The 20,501-nt window shown below is 35.6% G+C and overlaps 5 protein-coding genes across 8 annotated transcripts; 3 read left to right on the forward strand and 2 right to left on the reverse strand.

Annotated features, from left to right (window-relative positions):
* Positions 1-69: 69 nt before the first annotated feature.
* Positions 70-2,661, reverse strand: LOC106354298 (ETHYLENE INSENSITIVE 3-like 3 protein). Its single transcript, XM_013794206.3, has 3 exons — positions 2,396-2,661; positions 394-2,149; positions 70-308 (listed from the first exon to the last, which is right to left on the reverse strand). The coding sequence occupies exons 1-2, from the start codon at positions 2,434-2,436 to the stop codon at positions 427-429; spliced, it is 1,764 nt and encodes a 587-aa protein (XP_013649660.2). The 5' UTR covers positions 2,437-2,661; the 3' UTR covers positions 70-308; positions 394-426.
* A 2,522-nt stretch (positions 2,662-5,183) lies between these two features.
* Positions 5,184-7,277, forward strand: LOC125576354 (UDP-N-acetylglucosamine--N-acetylmuramyl-(pentapeptide) pyrophosphoryl-undecaprenol N-acetylglucosamine transferase-like). Of its 3 annotated transcripts, none has more exons than XM_048736215.1 (5): positions 5,184-5,351; positions 5,452-6,430; positions 6,543-6,651; positions 6,741-6,876; positions 6,965-7,277. In XM_048736215.1, exons 2-5 carry the CDS (start codon positions 5,493-5,495, stop codon positions 7,078-7,080), a joined length of 1,299 nt encoding a protein of 432 aa, XP_048592172.1. In that variant the 5' UTR covers positions 5,184-5,351; positions 5,452-5,492; the 3' UTR covers positions 7,081-7,277. The 3 variants fall into 3 exon arrangements, with proteins under 3 accessions (XP_048592172.1, XP_048592170.1, XP_048592171.1); XM_048736214.1 differs by having other exon boundaries at positions 5,319-5,336; positions 5,387-6,430; XM_048736213.1 differs by having other exon boundaries at positions 5,235-6,430.
* A 4,464-nt stretch (positions 7,278-11,741) lies between these two features.
* Positions 11,742-14,398, forward strand: LOC106354301. Of its 2 annotated transcripts, none has more exons than XM_013794210.3 (11): positions 11,742-12,112; positions 12,183-12,260; positions 12,427-12,532; positions 12,667-12,756; positions 12,824-12,951; positions 13,048-13,150; positions 13,265-13,365; positions 13,462-13,636; positions 13,714-13,884; positions 13,975-14,075; positions 14,161-14,398. In XM_013794210.3, the coding sequence occupies exons 1-11, from the start codon at positions 11,873-11,875 to the stop codon at positions 14,218-14,220; spliced, it is 1,353 nt and encodes a 450-aa protein (XP_013649664.2). In that variant the 5' UTR covers positions 11,742-11,872; the 3' UTR covers positions 14,221-14,398. The 2 variants fall into 2 exon arrangements, with proteins under 2 accessions (XP_013649664.2, XP_013649665.2); XM_013794211.3 differs by having other exon boundaries at positions 11,744-12,112; positions 12,427-12,520.
* A 225-nt stretch (positions 14,399-14,623) lies between these two features.
* LOC106354302 (E3 ubiquitin-protein ligase MBR1) lies at positions 14,624-16,866 on the reverse strand. The gene is made up of 5 exons (XM_013794212.3): positions 16,056-16,866; positions 15,364-15,516; positions 15,171-15,269; positions 14,964-15,101; positions 14,624-14,856 (listed from the first exon to the last, which is right to left on the reverse strand). The coding sequence occupies exons 1-5, from the start codon at positions 16,599-16,601 to the stop codon at positions 14,719-14,721; spliced, it is 1,074 nt and encodes a 357-aa protein (XP_013649666.1). The 5' UTR covers positions 16,602-16,866; the 3' UTR covers positions 14,624-14,718.
* Positions 16,867-17,106: 240 nt separating this feature from the next.
* LOC106354305 (non-specific lipid-transfer protein 2-like) lies at positions 17,107-20,501 on the forward strand. The gene is made up of 2 exons (XM_048736217.1): positions 17,107-20,005; positions 20,176-20,501. The coding sequence occupies exon 1, from the start codon at positions 18,689-18,691 to the stop codon at positions 18,980-18,982; it is 294 nt and encodes a 97-aa protein (XP_048592174.1). The 5' UTR covers positions 17,107-18,688; the 3' UTR covers positions 18,983-20,005; positions 20,176-20,501.

The raw sequence follows: 20,501 nt of genomic DNA on the forward strand, positions 1-20,501 counted from the left end.
GATAGATTAAGTGATGGACAAATCTTTATATGCCATGATTCTGATATTCTTTATTACAAGAAGTTGCAATTGAACAAGCAAAGATAATAATTCTCTTAACTTGATGAATTACTCACATTGTTAGTTTACAAAAGATACACTAACTGCTTTCCCTAGAGAACATTACAACGGGAAAAGCAGTGTCTGGCAAATTATTCAAAAGGAAAATAATTGTTTCTCATATGGATAAATCTAAGAAAAAAACCAAGAATATAGCAAAGAGAGAATGATAACTGTACTAGCCAGACTATAGCCATGTTCCTTTGAACCTGCAACAAGATAATACAGAAAAAATTATAAACTAATACAAAAAATGTATATATAAAGATGGAGAGGTGTGTAACACAAACTTACCATGTAACCTCCCAACAAAAAAATGTTAAGAAACTAAGCTCCAAACCATGAGTAGTCATCATCAAACGCACCAAAGGTATCAAACCCAGAGTAAAAGGTGCTACTATCAAACGGCAAGTCATTGAATGGAGATAGGATGTTACTGTCCAAGAGTTTATCTTGGTCACTCTGAAACTGAGGAGGCATATCTCTTCCTGCTACACCCACCTCTTCATTCCCATGGGGTTGAAGTACTCCTCCTTGGGCATCGAACCCGTTGCTGTGAGGCGGTGCTTGTGAGTTCATCTCTATCTGTGTATGGATAAGGTCTTCTTCCTGATTATGCACAAACACTGCAGAAGGATTATAGTAGTTATAACCGGACCCAAACTGCAACTCCTGGTTGGGGTTTGCTCCGTAAAGCATTGGCCTTTCGTCTACAGGCATCATAGCTTGTCCATCAACAGGAGGAAGATAAGTATAGTTGGTATCAAACTCAGGAACCACCAGTTCCAGACCGTTCTCCTCTGGTCCTAAGGAGATGTTTGGCTCTAAAACACCTTCCTCAAGGTGATGAGTAGCACCATTGATGTTATAATCTAGCATAGGAGCCTCAACATGATTCATATCAGGTAAAACATTTCTCTGTTCAGCTTCTGGTTGTTGTTCATCTTGTACATTGACAGCTCCTGATCTGATTCTAGGTCTTTTCCTTCTCTTATGTTTCTCAGCTTTATCTTGATCTCTTACTGGTTGTTGTGAAGTTGCTGCTGGAACTTGATTTCTTCTACTGTCTTTAGAAGAAACCGAACCTGAAGCCTCTTCCGTCCCATCAACATCATAGTCACTATCACTATTAACCACAGTCTTCCTCCTGTCAGCGTTATTCCCCCTCCGGTGCGTCTCGGTTACATTAGACGTCCCATTGTCACTACTCGGCTGCTGAATAAGCGACTCCTCTTGGTTCAAAACCGCCAACCAAATCGCGCTCTCTTTCGCCGTCATCTTATCCTGCAAACACTTAGACTGACGAACATGCCTCTTGATCTTCGCAATATCAGGAGACATATGGTTAATCACAGCCGTCAACACCCCAACTTTCCACATCTTCTTGAGATCATGAGGCTTCCTGTAAGGAGGACTCTGGCTCTGCGGCAAACCGAGCTTCACCCACCACTCTTCCTTCCCCGTCGGCCACCAGGGAGGAGGCGTCCCTTTCTCCAAAGGATACTTCCTCTGCGGAGGATCACAATGCTGCATCAAAGAAGACAACAAAGACCCTAAAGTAGCATCCTGCAAGTCTTGAAGCACAAACTGAGAGTTTCTATTCCCGTCTGACTTCCCAAAGGCCAAACACTCCTCTTCGTACTTAGCAATCGCTGCTGGACCGTTTTTATCAAACTTCACCTTCTCTTTCCACCAAGCTCTTATATTGTCGGAGGAGCCGCTCACCGGCTTACCTTTTTCAGGTATGATGCCGTAGACAAAGCCTCGGACTTTGCAGACTTCCATGAGCTTCAGCATGTACTTGAGTATACCGTCTTGTGCTCTAGACATCTTCTTCCTCTGCGCTTGGTCAGAGATCTTCTTAGGCGGCCCCTCCTTCGTTGCCTGAGCTCCTTGAGAGTCTCCTTTTTGACGCTCTTTGATTCTTTTGAGCCTGACGCGGTCCTTCCACATACGTCTCTCTAAGTCTTCTGCATCAATCTCTTCATCACTCACATCAATCTCCGCGACGTTGTCGCTTGCCAAGTCATCAGGCTGCTCATTCTCCATCCTATCACAATCCCAATTACGATATTCAGCTAATCAATAAACATAAATAAAGGATCAAAGGCTCCACCTTTGCTGCCAAAAGGAACTCAATTTAGATTGAAAGTTGGAAACTTTTTGTGAATCAAGTCATGAGTTCGAATCCACGTCGATATAAGATATGAGCATAAACCATTAAACCCTAAATTCACAGCATGAGAAAGGAGAAACTCGAAAGCAAATCAATGAAACTGAATCTAATGTTCCTAACCTGATGTCAGCTACGGAGATAGCTAGATCGCCCCCACCCATGTTCGAAAAGGATCGAACTTTTCGGAATCTAAACCGATGAAATTGAAGGTCTTTGAAGAAATTTAGGGTTTTTTTTGTTCTTTCTTCTCCTGTTGTTGTTCAAAGCTGGCTGCGAATTGGGAAGAGGCAATTAGACGGCGGAGGACCAAACACCCAAAGACCACATTTGTGTTTTGTTTTTTTTTTCGTTCGTGATTAGTTTTTGTTTTACTTTTACCTTTTCTTTTGTTGCAAAAACCAACTTGTTCTCTCTTCTCTTTTGTTCTGTTTCTTTAATTATGTTTTAATGTAAAAAATTGCTTTTGTGTTATTTATCTGGCGCTTTTTTTAACTTTGATGATAACATTTTTATTTCCCTTTCTATTGCTGATGAATATTCTTTTGTTTTTTTTTTCTACCAGAAAAATTTGGTGGTCTTGGCACCAATGAAGAGTAATGATTTTGACTGACAAACATGCGCTGATAAGAATCTGATGTATCAATTTTTTTTTTGCTTTTTATTTCACAAACGAAATAGAAAAAATATAAGTGGTGGAAGTGATGACGCACCAATCAACCTTAGTTTTTGTAAATGCATTTAACGGAATTGGTGAGTTATTTGCTAACGTCATTCGATGGTTTTGGTATAATAATTGCCTTGTGTGCATTTTTTTCTTTCTGAACCACGATTGTTGATTTGTATAAAGGAGAAGCAAAAAGCTTAGTGGGAAGTTGCAGCATCATTGGGACCAGTTTTGCATTTAAAGACCCACAAAAACCTACCCACAGACTCTGATTTTTTCTGTGCGGCGATTTTTCTTATATTTTGGTTTATTAATGGCTTAATACAGAAAATTTGATCATGAGAAAAAGACTAGAATAGCATCAAACCAAGTTTTTGTTCTTAAAGTACACTCAAGGTTCAAAGTCATAAAAATAAGTTTCATTAAAGAGGTAAATATACACTTAGTGGGTGTTATTGAATTAGTTAATTCAATGGAAATTAATGGAATTCAAATCTTATGTGAAATCCACTGTTATTGGATTGAGTATTCGATATTGAGATTTCAAATCACCTGTTATTCAATGTCTATGGGATTTTATCAGAATCTAGTTTGGATGGAATCTGATGTACTTTTATATGAAAAATAACACTAAACAAAATCCCACGTCTCTTGCTCGGATTTTTTACTTTCTTCAAATATGTTTATCTTTTTACGTTCTTCTACGGCAACGGAATCTCACCATAAAAATAATTTCGAGTATAATCTGTTGGAAGAAACAAGCATGTTCCCGTAATTGGTAGAGAAATTCTGAACAAGCAAATACAACAAGTAACAAAAAATACTGATAACAGCTGAAGATGCAATTTTGTGATCTTGTAATCTGATAACAGCTGAAGATTAGTGATATAGTGTTGTTCATTTGGATACAGATGGGAAAAAATCGAGAAGATTGTTGAGATCAAGCAATAAAATGTGACTGAGAAAAATAAAAATTGATGAGCTTTCGGAAGTTTGGAACTGAGTTTCTATTCCTTTGAAATTCCATTAAAAATTCCATTAAAATTCATATTTTCTTCCTAAGAATCCAATCAAATCCACTAAATACTCCTAATGACAGTTATATTCAATTCTATTGAATTCATTAATTCAATAACACCCCCTTATACCCCTTGGGTTAATTAATCCAAGCCTTAGGGTTTAGAGTTAGGGGGTTTTGGAATTAGGATTTAAAATTTTATAAAAAATAAATACAAAAATAAAAAATAAAAATTTTAAAAACAGTTTCAAAAAGTATTTTAAAATTATAAAAAGAAAAATTGAAAAAAAATAAAAAATAAAATCGAAAAAAAAATTCAAAAAAAAATTATAAAAATTTTGAATCTGAAAACATATAATCTGAAACTATAATTTTTTTTTTCATCTTTTTTATTTTTATTTTATTTATTTTTGTTTGTTTATTTAATTTTAAACCAAGGGTATTAGGGATATTTTACCCTTTAATGAATGTCATTTTTGTGATTTTCTTCTTCCAGTGTCATTTTTGAGACATAAACTTCAAAATGTGCTATTATTTACAATTGCCCATTGATCATCTATAAATAAAAAAGAATATTTATCTTACCGAGTACTATTGGAGAAGCTGGGAGCGTACCATAAATAAAATGGACCCAAAGGCTATTATTAGTAGTAGAACCTGAGTTTTGGTCGGATTAGCATATGATAATGATATATGTTAGACGAAAAAAGTGATAATGATATATACCAAACTAAGAAAGGAAGATAATATTATGATTCTGAAACCTCTAAACTGTAAAACCAAACTAGAACTCCTAATAATTTTATAATTTTTCCTCTTTTTCATATTAATTGTCGTTAAAAATAATTTTTGTTTTAAAATAAATGTCGTTTTAATATTTCAATCAAAAATTTATTAATTTTATATGTCATATAATTCTTTATATTTTCTATCTATTTTTATTGGTTAAAATGTGGTTAGTTGTATAGCTAATAATGTTTTTATTTATAAAATATACAAAATAAAATAATTTTTTAATTTGTATTTACAAATTTAAAACAACAATCAAAATGAAAACGTAGAAAGTACTAATTTGTAGTTTTTTCTAATATTAATAGTAGTTTTAATCACTATCCAATCCTAGTTTGGTCTTCTGATATTTTCTCAGATCTTGGTTTGAATATTCTAATCCAAATATAAGAAGAAGCTTCATATGAATACTACGTGGCTTAGAGTAACTAACGAACATAATTAAATTAGTACCAATATGTCCCTCGTGGCAAATAAAACAGAACAAAGAAAGTAGTACAAAGAAGTTGACCTTTCTTACTACAAGTCTCCAAACTTTTAATTATACCGACAAGGAGATGATTAAGGATCTCATCCCTCCCTCATTATTGTTCTTCTTTTGATCCGTAAGATCGCCGTCTCCGATCATCTTCTCCCTCTCTTCGCTACTGATAATATTCACATTGCTTCTCTCACCTATTTCATATTAATTCATATGGTTTATAGTTCGAAGCTTCATCTTCATCTTCGTCTTGTCTTGATCTTCTATGGCGATCCCTTCCTTCCTCCCTCCAACTTTACAATTTTACCCTCCGAGTAGACTCGTTCCTACTCGACTCACTCTCTCCTCCTCCACCGTCTGCTGCCTCTCAGTAGACCGCCGGATCAACCACGCTTCCACCTTAAAGAACGACGAAGCCTCCGCCTTACGAGCTGTGATAACCGCCGGAGGCACCGCCGGACACATCTCCTCGGCGCTAGCCATCGGCGACGAGCTGAAATCCGCCGACCCGCAAGCTCAAATCCTCTTCATCGGGTTCCCAAACAGCATGGAGAGCACGACCGTCCCCTCCGCCGGATTCGACTTCTCGGCGATCCCCACCGTCGGATACTCGTCCTCTCGTCCCTTCCTCTGCTTCGCCTCCTTCCTCCGCTTCCCCCTCCTCCTCATCAAATCCACCTTCGAGTCCTACAAACTCCTCCGCGAGTTCAAACCCCAGATCGTCGTCGGCACCGGAGGACACGCCTCCTTCCCCGTCTGCTTCGCCGCCGCGATCATGCGCCTCAAGCTCGTGATCCAGGAACAAGACTCCATCCCCGGAACCACCAACTGGATCCTCTCTTTATTCGCCGACACGATCTTCACTCCTTTCAACTGCACCGTCTCCAACCTCCCGAAACGCGCCGCCGCGAAATGCGTCGTGTACGGGAACCCGATAAGACAAGCTTTAAGACGGTACGTGTCGAAAGGAGCGGCGCGTGTGAGCTTCTTCGGACAGTGGGCGGGAGCCGTGTCGGAAGCTAAAGTGGTGCTTGTGCTTAGCGGGTCTTTGGGAGCGAACGCTATCAACATAGCTTTGCTTAACTGTTACTTGCAGTTGTTGTCTGAACATGAGAACTGGTTCTTCGTCTGGCAAACTGGTGTCGAGGCTTTTGATGAAATGGATAGTCTCGTGAGAAGCCATCCTCGTCTCTTTCTATCTCCGTGAGTTAACAAAATTATAGAATAATTTTTTTTTTACTAAAAGTAACCTTAAAATGTTATTAGATCTTAAGTAACTTAGAACTCAAGAATGTGTTTTTTTTTTTGGTGTTAGGTTCTTGAGAAATATAAGTGTAGCTTACGCGGCAGCAGATTTGGTTATCTCGAGAGCTGGTGCTATGACTTGCTCAGAGATCATGGCGTTAGGGAAGCCTTCTATTCTGGTATGTTAAAAAATTTGTAAAGCTGGTAGTTCACTGAGAGATTGGCTATGTGTGAATTTTTTTTCTTTTGGTTTTTCTTTTTGTGTTAGATACCATCACCACATACTGATGAAGGGGATCAAGAAAGGAGTGCTTCTTTGATGGCGGACATTGTTGGCTCAAAGGTAATAACAGAGGAAGAGCTAGATACGATCACACTTCGAGCTGCAATAGAAGAGATTTTAGGTAACTCGGAACAATCTCTATTTTCAAATTTCATTTTTTTTCTACTTCTTCCTCGTCATTGTCTTATTGAGTTGGTTCCAAATGATAGGGAATGAAGAGCTGATGAGAGAGATGAGCGAGCGGGCGTTAAGAGCTGGGAAACCTGACGCTGCATTAGATGTTGCTAAACATATTATTTCTATTGTCAAACCAGAAGATAAGTAAGTTAGATTCTTGTATGAATAAACATTTGTGTGTAGACCACTTGGTCTTTGGGCATGAGTGATTTATCAGTTGTGGACTTGCAAAACTTTGTTTAGTAAGGAGTTTTGCTCAGTTATGAGATTGATCTACCGGTCCAAAATGTAGTAGTAAAAAAACGACTTACGAACATGTTATTCACGTGTAAGAGTTTTGATTCAGTTTCCCGCTGCTCAATCAATAACCTCAGTCCATCTTCTCGAGTAAGCCTAATAAGTATGTAAAATGTGCTGTGTAAAAAAATATCTATATATTGATGAGCACTTAAAGAAGTATTGTTGATTTCTATTGGACTAACTTGGACTTGTGAACCTTGCAATAGAGAAAAAGAGCCAGATGTCTCGTACTAAGTGAAATTGGACCGGACTTATATATTAGATTTTTTTCTTGTTCTCATATCGAATGTGAGATTTGAATTGCAACTTTATGATTATCCTTCTTGCAATGTGCATTTTATGGAGATTTAATCGATAGAAAGATCACCTGGATGATGAGTAATTTCTATCGACTCGGCGCAGACTTACCTAAAAATGATTGGCAAATATCATGCGTATACATGTTGTTTGTTAATGGTTAGATGAGTGAACACATCAAAAGATACATGTTACTCAAAATAGAAGAATGCATACGACTAGGACGTTCCTCTATTTTGTGAGTATTCCTAAACACAATCACACAGCCATGTAAACAGCTGTTTGCTCTTTTTTTCTACAGACAAAAAACTCATCGATTCAGAAAACACCATGTTTGGTTATTTGAAGCTCAACCACCAAACCAAGACAATTGCTTATATGCTTATTACACGCAACCGTTTTCGTGTACAATTAAAACACTAGTTTTGGTCCTTTTTTTTTCAATATTTGGGAGGTTAACTCCATATACCCCTCCCTCTCTTAAAAAATTCTTTTTTCTCCCCTTATTAAAATATGATTTATTATTATATATTTTTAAATAGAAAATGTGGGTCCAAGGTGGTTAAAGACTTTAGAACCCTTAATGGATTTTGATAATTACTGACCCAACCATTTCTTAGTCGGGCTACCCACCCATATCAAATTAAAAATATATTTTTTCATAAATTTAATTTAAACAAAAGGAAAAAAATCATAAACATGGGGCCTACACCTTCTCTCTTCGTCGTCTTCCCATCCGATTCCTCCATTTTTTTTCTGCAATTAAAGGGAATGAAATCTGCTAAGTCCATGGAACTAGCTTAGTCTTTATTTGCGACCGAGGTCTTCACGGCAAGCGTTTTCTCGGCATATCACTGGCCAATTTATGTTTGATTCTCTCAATCTTGTTCCCCGATGAGCGTTATGTGCTCCGTCATACACCGATTTCTCTTCGATTCTCTTCAGTTTGCTTGCAAACGTTGATTCCGTGGCAGATATGATAGACACAGAGGCTAGCCATCGCAAGCTCTCCGACGGAAGCTCTTCGATCAATCTGAATATCACAAGCTCTCCAATCGAAGGAGGCGATTGCAGTGGAAGGGGATTATCCAAGGAAGTGAAAGCAGTGGAAGACCTAGTATTTTTTTACTCGTTAAGAGCTCCAAGACCATTCTTCTCAAAGATCCTTTGTGTGCCTTTTGAAGAGGTTTTGGTACAGATTGTATCGATTTGGAGAATTTCACTTGACGTTTCAATTAGAAGACGACGGCCCAAGTGCCGAGAAGCCGACGGCTGTATCTGAAGATCAGACGGTCGCCGAGGAGACATCCAAGGGTAATTGCATGCTATCTCCGGTTGATTCTGGGGAATGGAAGCCGCTCCAACCTCCGGAGACGCCAAGAATGAGTCCTCCTTATAGTGGCTACGGCTATGCAAGATCACAAGAAATGAGTAGATTGGTGTAGAGATCACAGGAACAAGGGGGCATGTGGCGTACACAAACAAGTTGATGGTTGCTTTAGTCTGGTGATGAATTTTTTTGGTTTATCCCACTCCTCTGTTTCTTATTAAAATATCTTCATGTGGATACACCCAAAATTTGACTTTGATGAAATGTTGTTAGTGCATGATATAATTGCTCGTAACTATGACTGGAAAATTCAGATTTTACCAAAATATGAAATAAAACTATTTTGCTTGTATGTGAAGAAAAAATAACTACTTAAATAATACTCCATCCGTTCCTTAATGATAAACTTTTTTAGAAAAAACGTTTCTTTAAAAAAGATGTATTTTTGTGTGTTTTTAATGAAAAAATTGTAAACTTCAAAAAAAATTAATTGACTTTATTGAATTACTATTGATTAAAAGTTATTGAAATTACAGAAAACGATACATTTATTATGGTAGTTTTATATGTTTTCTTAATATGTGTGAAAATACCAAAAAATCTATCTTTTAAGAACCGATGGAGTAATAATAAAAAATAATAATAAATAATATTAATAATAATAATAAATAATTTATCTATGTAATAGGTAATCTTCAAGGTAGTAATAATACTTTGGCAAATTATTAAAAAATATTTTAAGTTGCATATAATTGTGAGTAAACAAAAAAAACTAATATTATATTTTAGTGTGAGTAAACAAAAAAGTTCAAGAGTTGACAAAAAATATATGAATCCAACAAAAATATATTTAGCACATGTCTATTTTGATTATCTATAAATAAAAATAAGTTAATATTGGATAGAAAGACAAAAATGAATAACACTTAGTAATTCTTGGTAATCTTCAAGGTAATAGTAATACTACCTTACACATAGTAATACTTTGGACAATTTTAAGTTTTTTTAGTAAAACCATGTCAACATAAAATGTTTTACAGTAAAACCAATTTTTTTATACAATGAATATCATTAAGGAAGAGTATTACATAAAATGTTTACCAGAAATAAGTATCTTTATAGATTACGTTTACTATAGCCTTATGATTCACACAGCAACTATGAAAGTTAAGGAAATATTTTGAGAAAATGATAAATATTCCTAAATTTTTAAAAGATAATCATCTAAATAGTTTTAATAGTCTTATTTACTATATACATAATCTACTAATAGATAATATATTGGTTATATATGCTAAATATATGTATTACTTGTAATATATTAGAGTTTCAAATTCTAGATAATAAAACCTAGTAATTATAGTTACCCGAATTACACACAATAAACCCAGTAATCCTAGTAGTACGATTATACACAATACACCCAGTAATCCTAGTAGTCTGATTACACACAATAAATCCAGTAATCCTAATAGTCTGATTACACACAATGAAAACATAATAAAATTACACATTCAAACACATGAACTACTTCCACATTCAAACCACGGTCCCATACATTCAAACCACGGTCCGATAATACACAACGAAAACATAATAAAGAAAAACTATATTCTGGACTTTTTCACACTTAATTAGCAGCTTGTCTTATTCCTCTTCATGTTGTTGCGTATGATACATCTATACCAATCATGTGTGTAACCAAATTGATCAGAATATTGGGAACTAGTGTGCAAACCTACCATGATTATATGAGAGTATTGGGAACTAGTGTGTCAAACCTAAGATAGTATTAAATCAAGAAAATAATTTCAATAACAAAAAAATATATGAGATCATTAAATTTATAGAAAATAAATATTTATTATTTTCTAATTTGCGCAAAAATTTTAATCCAATTATGAATATAAAATATCAAAAAAAATAAAAAAAATAAAGGTTTAAACCAAAAAATATTTACTTGTTTATGATAATTGATTTTTGAAATATTATTTCAGTACTTAGTTTTATTATTTGAATGTTTATAAAATTATTATTAAAATACAATCAAAAGTAAAAAAAAACTGAATATATACAATGAGATATTGTTTTACAAAATTTGAACTTGTGTTAAATATATTGGTAATACCTTCATTTTAGAAAAATATATTTTTATAATATAATTATGTGAATAATATATATTTGTTTTCAAAATATTATTTTTAATGTCAGAATCATAAATTATAATTTTATTATATTATAATTTGCCCACTAAAATCTGTTTTTATTACTATATTTTTCAAAAATATAATGAACAAAAACAAAATAGTTATTACAATATTAGCATAAAACAATATGTAAATTGATTTATGAATTATATAATTTTAATGAAATTATTTGACACAGAAATATATACAGAAACAAAAAATATCATATAGAATATGAAAAGATCATAAATAAATAATTAAATAATGGCAATGGAATGGAATTTCTATAAATATTTTAGCTTATTTTTAAGTTTATTATAAGATCAATTTTAAAATTCAAATATAAAAACTAAAGAATAAATTGTTACAAAAATGAGAAAATGAAAGGGAAAAGAAACAAAAAGGTAAAATAGAAAAAAAAAAAAAACAATTTCTTGTCGCCATTAAAAGAGGAAAGGGTCAGCCAATCTAATTGTTAAAAAAAAAAGAGTAAAGAGGACCCACGGTAATTCCATGGTCTGTGGCAGTGCGGTCCATCGCAGGAGGAAAGAGAATTACAAGAAAAAAAAAGAAAAAAGAAAAAGAAAAGGAAAGGGTAATAATTGGAAGCAAATTATTGGAGGGGTAGTGAGAATAAGTAAGGGATAAGTAGAATGATTTTTTTGCCATAGGGGCATTTTGAGTTAAAGTCCGATTTAAATTAAAAATCCTAACCACAAAAAAATAAAAATCAAGAACAAGAAAGCAACTGAGTGTGAGATCTTTCACCGCTTATATAAACAAACAACCGTTGGTCTGCTCCGGCGACATCATCGGACTCTCTGGTCATGGATGCTCTCCGGGTCCAGCTAAGCTCAGGTTCTCTCACTTCCTCCGTTGCCGCCTCTTCTCTACTCAGTCAACCCCGTACTCCATTTTCCTCGTTGCAGCTCGGCCGTGTCGGCTCATCTCCGGCGGTCGGATCTGTTTCGGCGAATGAAACCTGCACGGCCGACGAGCTCCACTATGTTCCTGTTCCCAACTCTGATTGGCGCGCCGCTCTCTGGAGATATCTTCCTTCCCCAAAGGTACTTAAATATATACGCACAAATGTGTATTTGTATACGTATAGTATCATGTTTTATACACTTACTACAGGCACCGAAGAGGAAACATCCTTTGCTTCTATTGTCTGGGATTGCGTCCAATGCTTTCACCTACGATCTTTCCCCTGAGGTGATCTTGAATATCTTGAAACAACCGGTTTTGATTATAGTGTTAGTTTGACTTGTAGTTATGAAACTGTGTGGTGTAATGAATTCTTGTGACCCAAGTTTATATTTTGGAAGCTAAACAGTTTGTTGTTTTGTTCTGTTTTTCTGTGGATATTTTATGTATGCAGTGTTCCTTTGCAAGGTCCATGTCTGGTTCAGGGTTTGATACATGGATTCTTGAGCTCCGTGGAGCTGGGTTGAGTTCTTTAAATGTTGATACAGGTACTGGTAAAGGTATATGAGAATGTTTCTTATGACATGCTCATGTCTGTATATGTTTTTTTAGCAAAAAAAAATGTCTATATATATATATATATATATATTAATTTACTTTCTGATAAATCATGCTTTGCTGATGAATAAGACAGAATCCAGAAAGGATGAGCAGCAGATAGTTTCAGGCCTATTGGAGAATGTTATAAACGTATCTGAGAGGATGGAAAAGGTTCTTGATGAAGGTTGATTCATTAGCCCCTCTCTCTGTCTATTTGACTTGCTCTGTTGTTACTGAGAAAGAATATGCAGGTTTCAAGTTCCTGGGGCTGCAAGATCGTCTATCCAAGAGAGTGGGAGATTTCAAGCAGAGGCTTGAAGTTTTCCCTCGTTACAATTGGGACTTTGATAACTATCTAGAAGAAGATATTCCTTCTGCGGTGAGGTGACATCTCTTGTTTTGTTATTCTTCTATATAGTTGAAACTTCTCTTTGTTACGGTCCTGCTCACACCATGTCTGATCACATGGTCTCAGATGGAGTATGTGAGGACTCAAACCAAGCCAGAAGATGGGAAATTGTTAGCCATTGGTCACTCAATGGGTGGTATGTTGTTATACGCCATGCTCTCAAGATGTGGTAAGCCTTCTCATATACATCATAAAAGACTAATATTCATTCTCTTATGTGTTGTAAATGTAATTCAAGATGTGTTAAGCCTTCTCATATACACCACTTTTTTTTCTTCACCAGGCTTAAAAGGAATGGATTCGGGGTTGGCTTCTGTCACCACCATCGCATCAACATTAGAGTACTCATCCTCAGGAACACTCCTCAAGTACCTATTACCCATGGCAAGTACTGAAAACCAATCACTGCATTGTTTACATTCTCCAAAGGGAAAAAAACATGAGTGAAAAAGTGATGTAAAATGTCTTTTTGTTATATAGAAAGAACCGGCTCAAGCACTTAACGTGTCTGCCTTACCGATTGATACAATGCTCGAGATGGCTCACCCTCTAATTTGTCGTCCTCCATATGCTTTGTCTTGGTTAACCACTAATATCTCTGCTCCTCAAATGATGGAACCTGAAGTGATTGAGAAGCTTGTTTTGAACAGCTTATGTAAGCTCAGTGACTTGACATTTTCTCATATTTCTCAACAAATTTAACAATAAAATTTCTTGTGGAGAAAAAAACAGGCCCAGTACCAGCTAAGCTTCTGTATCAGCTAGCAACATCCGTGGACAAAGGTGGGCTACGTGACAGAACCGGTAGTTTCTATTACAAGGATCATATCAGCACAACCAATGTCCCTATTTTGGCACTTGCAGGGGACTGGGACATAGTCTGCCCTCCTGATGCAGTATATGGTAGTTAACATATTTAAACCGTGAATATAAGATTTTTTTTATCTCTTAATTGATCTAATAAGTAATAATTAGTGTTGATCTGATGAGCAGAGACTGTAAAGCTGATACCAGAACATCTAGCTACTTACAAAGTGTTCGGTTCACCTGGAGGTCCACATTATGGCCACCAGGATATGATCTCTGGTCGAACGGTATGTATGATTAATTCCTCTTCTTAACAATTTATATTGGTTTTTAGTGTTTTGATTATATTCACTCTTTCTTTAATCATTACAGGCCCGGAGCGAAATATATCCATTGATTATTCAATTTCTTCAACGCCATGATCAGAGTTAAGATCAACGAATTTTCAAATGGATTTTGATTATTGTTTTTCTGTAAAAGAAGGTACATATAACATTCCATACATTTATGTATACATATCTTCACACATTTAGCAGGTTTATACTGGGATCTCAAAAGCAGTATTGTAAAAAAAACTATTAAAGTTTTATAAACATCTTTCATTGATGAAGGTTTTGTTAGTACGTTAACATCATTGAATTGACCTCATTAATTGTGTAGGTAACTTGAGACGTCACTTGCAAGTAACAGTTTCATTATTGTCATGTGATAATTAAGTTAGATCTACCTAACATTTTATTGTAGCTGACGACCTAATAAACACCAACATTGATGTTTCTTACAATGTTTTCAACAACCAGTTTTGTTTTCAGAAATAAAATAGCAAATTATGAAATAAAATCAAGAGAAAATAAATAATCTAAAAGTAAAATAGTGATTGGGTTCAATCTCGAAATAAAGAATCATCAAAGCATGAGGAGATATAACTATCTAAGACTTTGAAACACATGGCATCGTTTTACAGACAGGACAACAATTCTTCCTCAGCAGCCATTGTTTCACACAGCTGATATGGTATCTGTGCCCACATCGTAACTTCCCCACCTCGTCCTTTGCCTCATAATCTTCCTGTCGGCAAACAAACACATGACCATTCTTTAAGGAACATGGCTGGTTAAATTTGTTTACAAAACAACTGAAAATATGTAAGCAATGAAACCACATCTGAAACTTACTTGACAAATGCTGCACTTTCTATCATCTAATGGTGTATCTTTATTGAATGGTTTGACTTTCCGGAGACAGGTTTTGATCTGTTTTTCATTGAGTCCAGTGTTCACATACCCAATTCTATCTCCAAGCTCCAAAAGTTGCTGTATTATTTTTACAAAACACAACACTCAAACAACCATAGAGACATCATTTATAAGACAGGAAGATACCTCGTATGACATGCCATCGACGTTGAGCCTCAAGTCACGGAAGTGATCGTAAGAACTAAGTACCCCTCCCATTACAAGACCATTATGTAGCAACATCATCTGCACGTATAACATATTAACATCCCGTTACAAAAAAATACTACACAAGCTCAGTGATCACTAAGACATGTGACTTGTTCAACAACACTCGTACCTCGGAGAGCCCATTAGGGTAAGGTTGTCGTAGATGACGATGATATCTATCAGAGAAAAGGGTCTGCGTCTGTTCACCACGCGAAGTCAAATCAGAGTCAAAGTAAGGATTTGATTCTTGATTATGAGATCGCCTAGGAGGAACAGAAGAACCCTGCAACGAATGTAACAGTTTAGTTAAATCAAACCTAATATGATCACTTAAGACAAAACCCTCAAGGTTTATATGTGTTATATCAATTAAGTTTTGAATCAGTTTAAACAAAATATTCTGAAGCTAAGCTCCGAACAAGAAACAGTGACCTTAATTTTCTCCACGGAATATGTTCTTACCAAAGTAGACCAATTAGAGTGATGAATAAATAAAGAGGAAGAAGATGTATCAAAGTGCAAAACCTAGTGTGTTATATAGAGATACGGCACGACGATAAACCTAAATCAAAACAAACAATAAAAACTATAATTCTACTATTTTACCAAAAAAAAACTATAATTCTACTAGATATATACAAATCATATATATTCTGACTATTTAAATTATTATAAACCAAAAAATCACTAAAATTCCATAAATAACCCAGCAAAAATATTCTTTTTAAATCACCACCGTATATTAAAAATCAAATTAAAACAGGCACGCAACGAATAATAATAAACAAACGAATTAATTAATTAATAATGTAAATGTGTAACCTTCGTCTGATTAGACTTGTGACTAGTACTACTAATGTTCTTGTCACCACCATCGATTTTGCGTCTCGCCGGAATATTCCTTCTCGGAGGATCCGCATCCACGGGGTCAACCACAGCATCCGTCGAAAACCCACCACCGGGTCCGCACCAAACGTCAGGAACCGCTCCACAAGCGTTTCCTCCATCTCCTGCCTCGGTCAAGATCTTAACCGAACCGCCACTATAGCGACCAGTACCCTTGTTCTTGTTCTTACTCTTGGTCTTAGTCGCACCCCAATCCGCGGAGGAGCGGATCACCGCCGGGACGGAAACCTGCTGAGACGCGGAGGAAGTGCAGCCAAGCCGGCGAAACGACGACGTTGTCTTCCTAGTCGTTTCGTTAGATGGTAAGAGGAAGAAGGAAGACATGGCGGATTTAGAGATACGGCTAGGTTTTGGAACTAAAGGCTCGTCGGCGGCGGCAGATGGTGGGAGATTTCTTGGTCGGAGTCTGATGTGCTGACCGATTGTTGTTGAAGAAGATGAAGGCTCTGAAGAAACAGGCATTGTCTTGTCTTTTTCTGATATAAGAAACACAAAAAAAATGAAAAAGAGGAAGAGATAATGGAGAGGTGGGGAACGTGACACACAACGCGGGGAAGAAGGGAAGTGTTGATAGAAACTTTTTTTGCTAACTTTGTTTTAGTGAAACTTGATTAACGTGTTAGTTAATCAAATCCACCTTTTAAGTAGTTTGTGTTTGAAGTCTACAAGTAACCGATGTATCTTTCTTTTATTTTCTCACATGCAAAAGTACTGTATTAATAGTAGTGTTTGGTATGGTCTAAATTTTGAGGTAAGTGAGGGTAAATTAGGTGTATGGGTTGTTCACTCAGTAGATTCCCACCAGCCTTTTGGAGAGTGCTTTTGTACTTATCACTTCCAATCAAAGTATCAATGTTTGACTTTATTTATAAATCACTTTTTATATGTTGGATTCACTTTGGTCCAGAACCAAGAACGAAGATCGAGGTGGAAAAGAATCTCTCTACGTCACTTTTACTTTCTTATTTGACAGGTGTATTCCAAATTGTTATATATTCGAGGTAAGAAAGTCAAGGAACATGAAGGACACAGCGTCACAGGTTTTCACACAACTCACAAATCAATTATACAATTTATGTTTATACTGACAAAACTATAACGAATGTGTATGCATTTCTATATGCAAAAACTGCCACTTGCGTTAACACAATTACCCAGAGAATATTGGTCCGGATTTGCTGGAAAATATATTAGGTGTAAAACACCTGGTGTGATTGAAATTTGAGAGAAAATAAAAATGATTAATCAGGTCCAAGAGTGTTATTGGTGGTGATTAGACCTAACTAGCGCTCGAAAAGTTTCAATCGTCGGAGCATGAGCCAAAAACTACGACAAAATTTGTGATTATTTTTGGTTTTGCTAAGTTCTGCCGGCTAGTTACTTTATCGTGATTCACAATAACAACCTAACACACACAAAATAAACTAAAATCATATCGTTTACTGGCCTTCTTAGCGAAAGTTAAGTTTGGGCTGGGCCGAAGTGGGCTAGTCCATCAGTTTTCTTGAAAGTGATTAAATTGGTAAGTTTTTAGTTTCCAAGTTGGCGATCATTTCCATTTGACATTTGTAGAGAGAAGGATTCGTTTGTTTTCTTTACTTGTATAGGATTAAAAGCATATGCATATTTTAAAGGACGTGAGAGATGTTATAGGAGAGTTCTTGTCTTCTGTCTTCCAGTTTCTTATTAGAGACTATTTGATCCTAAGCAAGTGATTCCTCCTGAATTGCATGTCTCAGGCTCTTTCTTGGCCTAGGGGTCTTTTTGGTATCAATCCTGACCAACTTACAAAGTTCATATGTACAATTAATCCGGAATCAGACATGAGACATAGGTTAGACATCATATATGATTCTGTCACTCTTTTGTTTGATTCTCTCTCTTATACCACCACTCGCAGAATATGGACTCTATCACTGCCTCCAAAATAATTATCTGAGGCTAATCTTCATTTTATTCGTCTCGTGACCATTGAGACGAAACATTTTGGTTACAGACTCCGTTAAATCCGGTATGGAAGATTTTTGAAAGGAAGCAACTGCATAGTGAATGGAAACAGAAAAGCTATTGGTTGCAAGTTGGATGTAAGTTATGACTTTTGACTATAACTAGAAATTAGAATCATGTTTTTTCGTACTTCCTCAGTGGTAATTTCCTTATATAATATTACACTACTCTAATGAATTGATATCTAATTCTGAAGATGCTTTTTGATTTGTTTAATAGTCCAACTAGCTTATTATAACCTTCACGGGGTTATAGCCGAAAGCTGACTTCCATGTTGCATCCACATGGTTTCATAACATTTCCCAAATGGTATTTAGTCTTTATATGCTTTGTCTAAGCATTTAAAAAAAATTAGTAACCTCTTTAAGCTTAGAAAGAGTTGTTGGTATTGTACAAATCGAGATCTTGTGTAATCACGAGCTCTCATTTGAGTAACGTGACTCACACAAAGCTATCTCCTATATATAGAAGAAGAGAAACACACTTCAAACTCCACACCAGAAAATCATCTTCTCTCATAAAACTCACAACTTAGAGAGACAATGAAGGCCTATAGCACAAAACCAGTCTTGATCACTTGTACAATCCTTCTCCTGCTCATTGTTGCTCAAGAAAACAGAGTCGCTGCGGCAGAGCAATGTAATCCCATGCAGCTTATGCCATGCGAGGACGCCATAATGAAAGGATCTATTCCGTCCAATGAGTGTTGCACCAGGTTGAACCACCAACAACACTGTATCTGCCAGTACATGAAGAACCCAAACTTCAAATCTTTCCTTAACTCACCAAATGCGAAAATGGTCGCCAGTCATTGTCACTGTAAACCCAAGTGCTAGTCTCCATTCTCTCGTTTTCCCCTCTTAAACCTTGTTCTTCTTGCTTTAAATTGATTTGCTTGTCACTGTCGTTTCTCTATTGAGTTAAACCCATCATGTTCTTCTTCAAGTGTACTACTATTAGCTAATCAACTTCCTATGTTCAATGTAATCCCACGAGTGGGAACTTGCTTGCTTCTATGCCGTAAATCTCAGATTTAATAATCCTTTGATAAACCATGGATGATCATTCCATTAACATAGTCAGTTCAACATTTTGGGGAAGTCTTTCTGGTCTAGTGATTTTACTAAAATTTCGTTAATGTTTCTGCGCTAAAAACCTACATTTCGAGTAAAAAAAAAGATTTATTATCAGTTATTCAGATTTAAAAATTTATAATGAAATTTTCATAGAACCTATAAGTACGAATCTTTATAAATAATTAAGTATTGTGAAAATAGAAATGAGTAAATTTATAGGCTCTAAAATCGTCTTGTAATATTTTTCTTGTTTGTTTTAACATTTTGACCAAATTTTTTTTTTGTAATTTGTGATAGAATAAATTATACTCCCTCCGTCCCTTGGTTCATAATAGTATGATTTTTTAGAATTATTTTTTAATCTAGAATTTAACTTTTAGTAGTTAATGATGATAAATTGTATATTTAAAAAAATATTTGAACTGATGAAATAGTATTGATTGATAGTTATTGAAAAATGTATAGTGAAATAAACAATAAATTTAATTGTAAAATTTTGTTATATTTTTAATATGTGTGAATACTCTATAAAAAAATTCTTTCGGAAACAGAAGAAAATATTCAACATTAATATTGTTCCAGACAAAAGAAATATTCCAGAAAAAATATTCAACATTAATTAATTAGACGCCGGTTAAGATTCTAATTTGAACCGGTCAAATGGTAACCAATTTTGTTTTGCCTAGAAATCTACTTCAGTGCCTTTACTTTCTCACAACTTTCAAAAGCTCTGAGATCTCAGATTCGACGCCGTTGGTTACTCTATCTCCGTCGCATAATCTGGTATGTTCGTCTCTCTGTTTCGTTTGTTTCCTTATGACTTTTTGGGCTTACCACTCTATATGCACATCTATAGAGATCTGTTCAGTTACATGACATTGCAACTATTATAAAAATTGAATCTTTTCGTCAGTTTATGAAATAAAGATTTGATTTTTATTCTCTGGGGTCAGAGAGTAAATGGATAAGGAGGCAGCTGAAACTGCGAGGGACTCGCTGGAGCTTGCGTTTCGAATGTCCAACATCTTGGAAACTGGTCTCGATCGACATACCTTGTCCGTTTTGATTGCTCTTTGCGATCTTGGTCTTAACCCTGAGGCTTTAGCTGCTGTCGTCAAGGAGCTCCGACAAGAGTCTGGCAACAACCACGGAAACAGCAGCTTAACATAGATTAGTTTGAATCCTTTTGTTTCACTATGCTTTGATGTTTTGTGATTTGATGTAATTTATTTAAGACATAGCTTGAAGCATCCAAAAAAGTCGAAAAAGTGAGTTCCTC

The sequence above is a fragment of the Brassica napus genome, chromosome A7 (assembly GCF_020379485.1).
Source record: "Brassica napus cultivar Da-Ae chromosome A7, Da-Ae, whole genome shotgun sequence".
Classification (NCBI taxonomy): Eukaryota; Viridiplantae; Streptophyta; class Magnoliopsida; order Brassicales; family Brassicaceae; genus Brassica; species Brassica napus.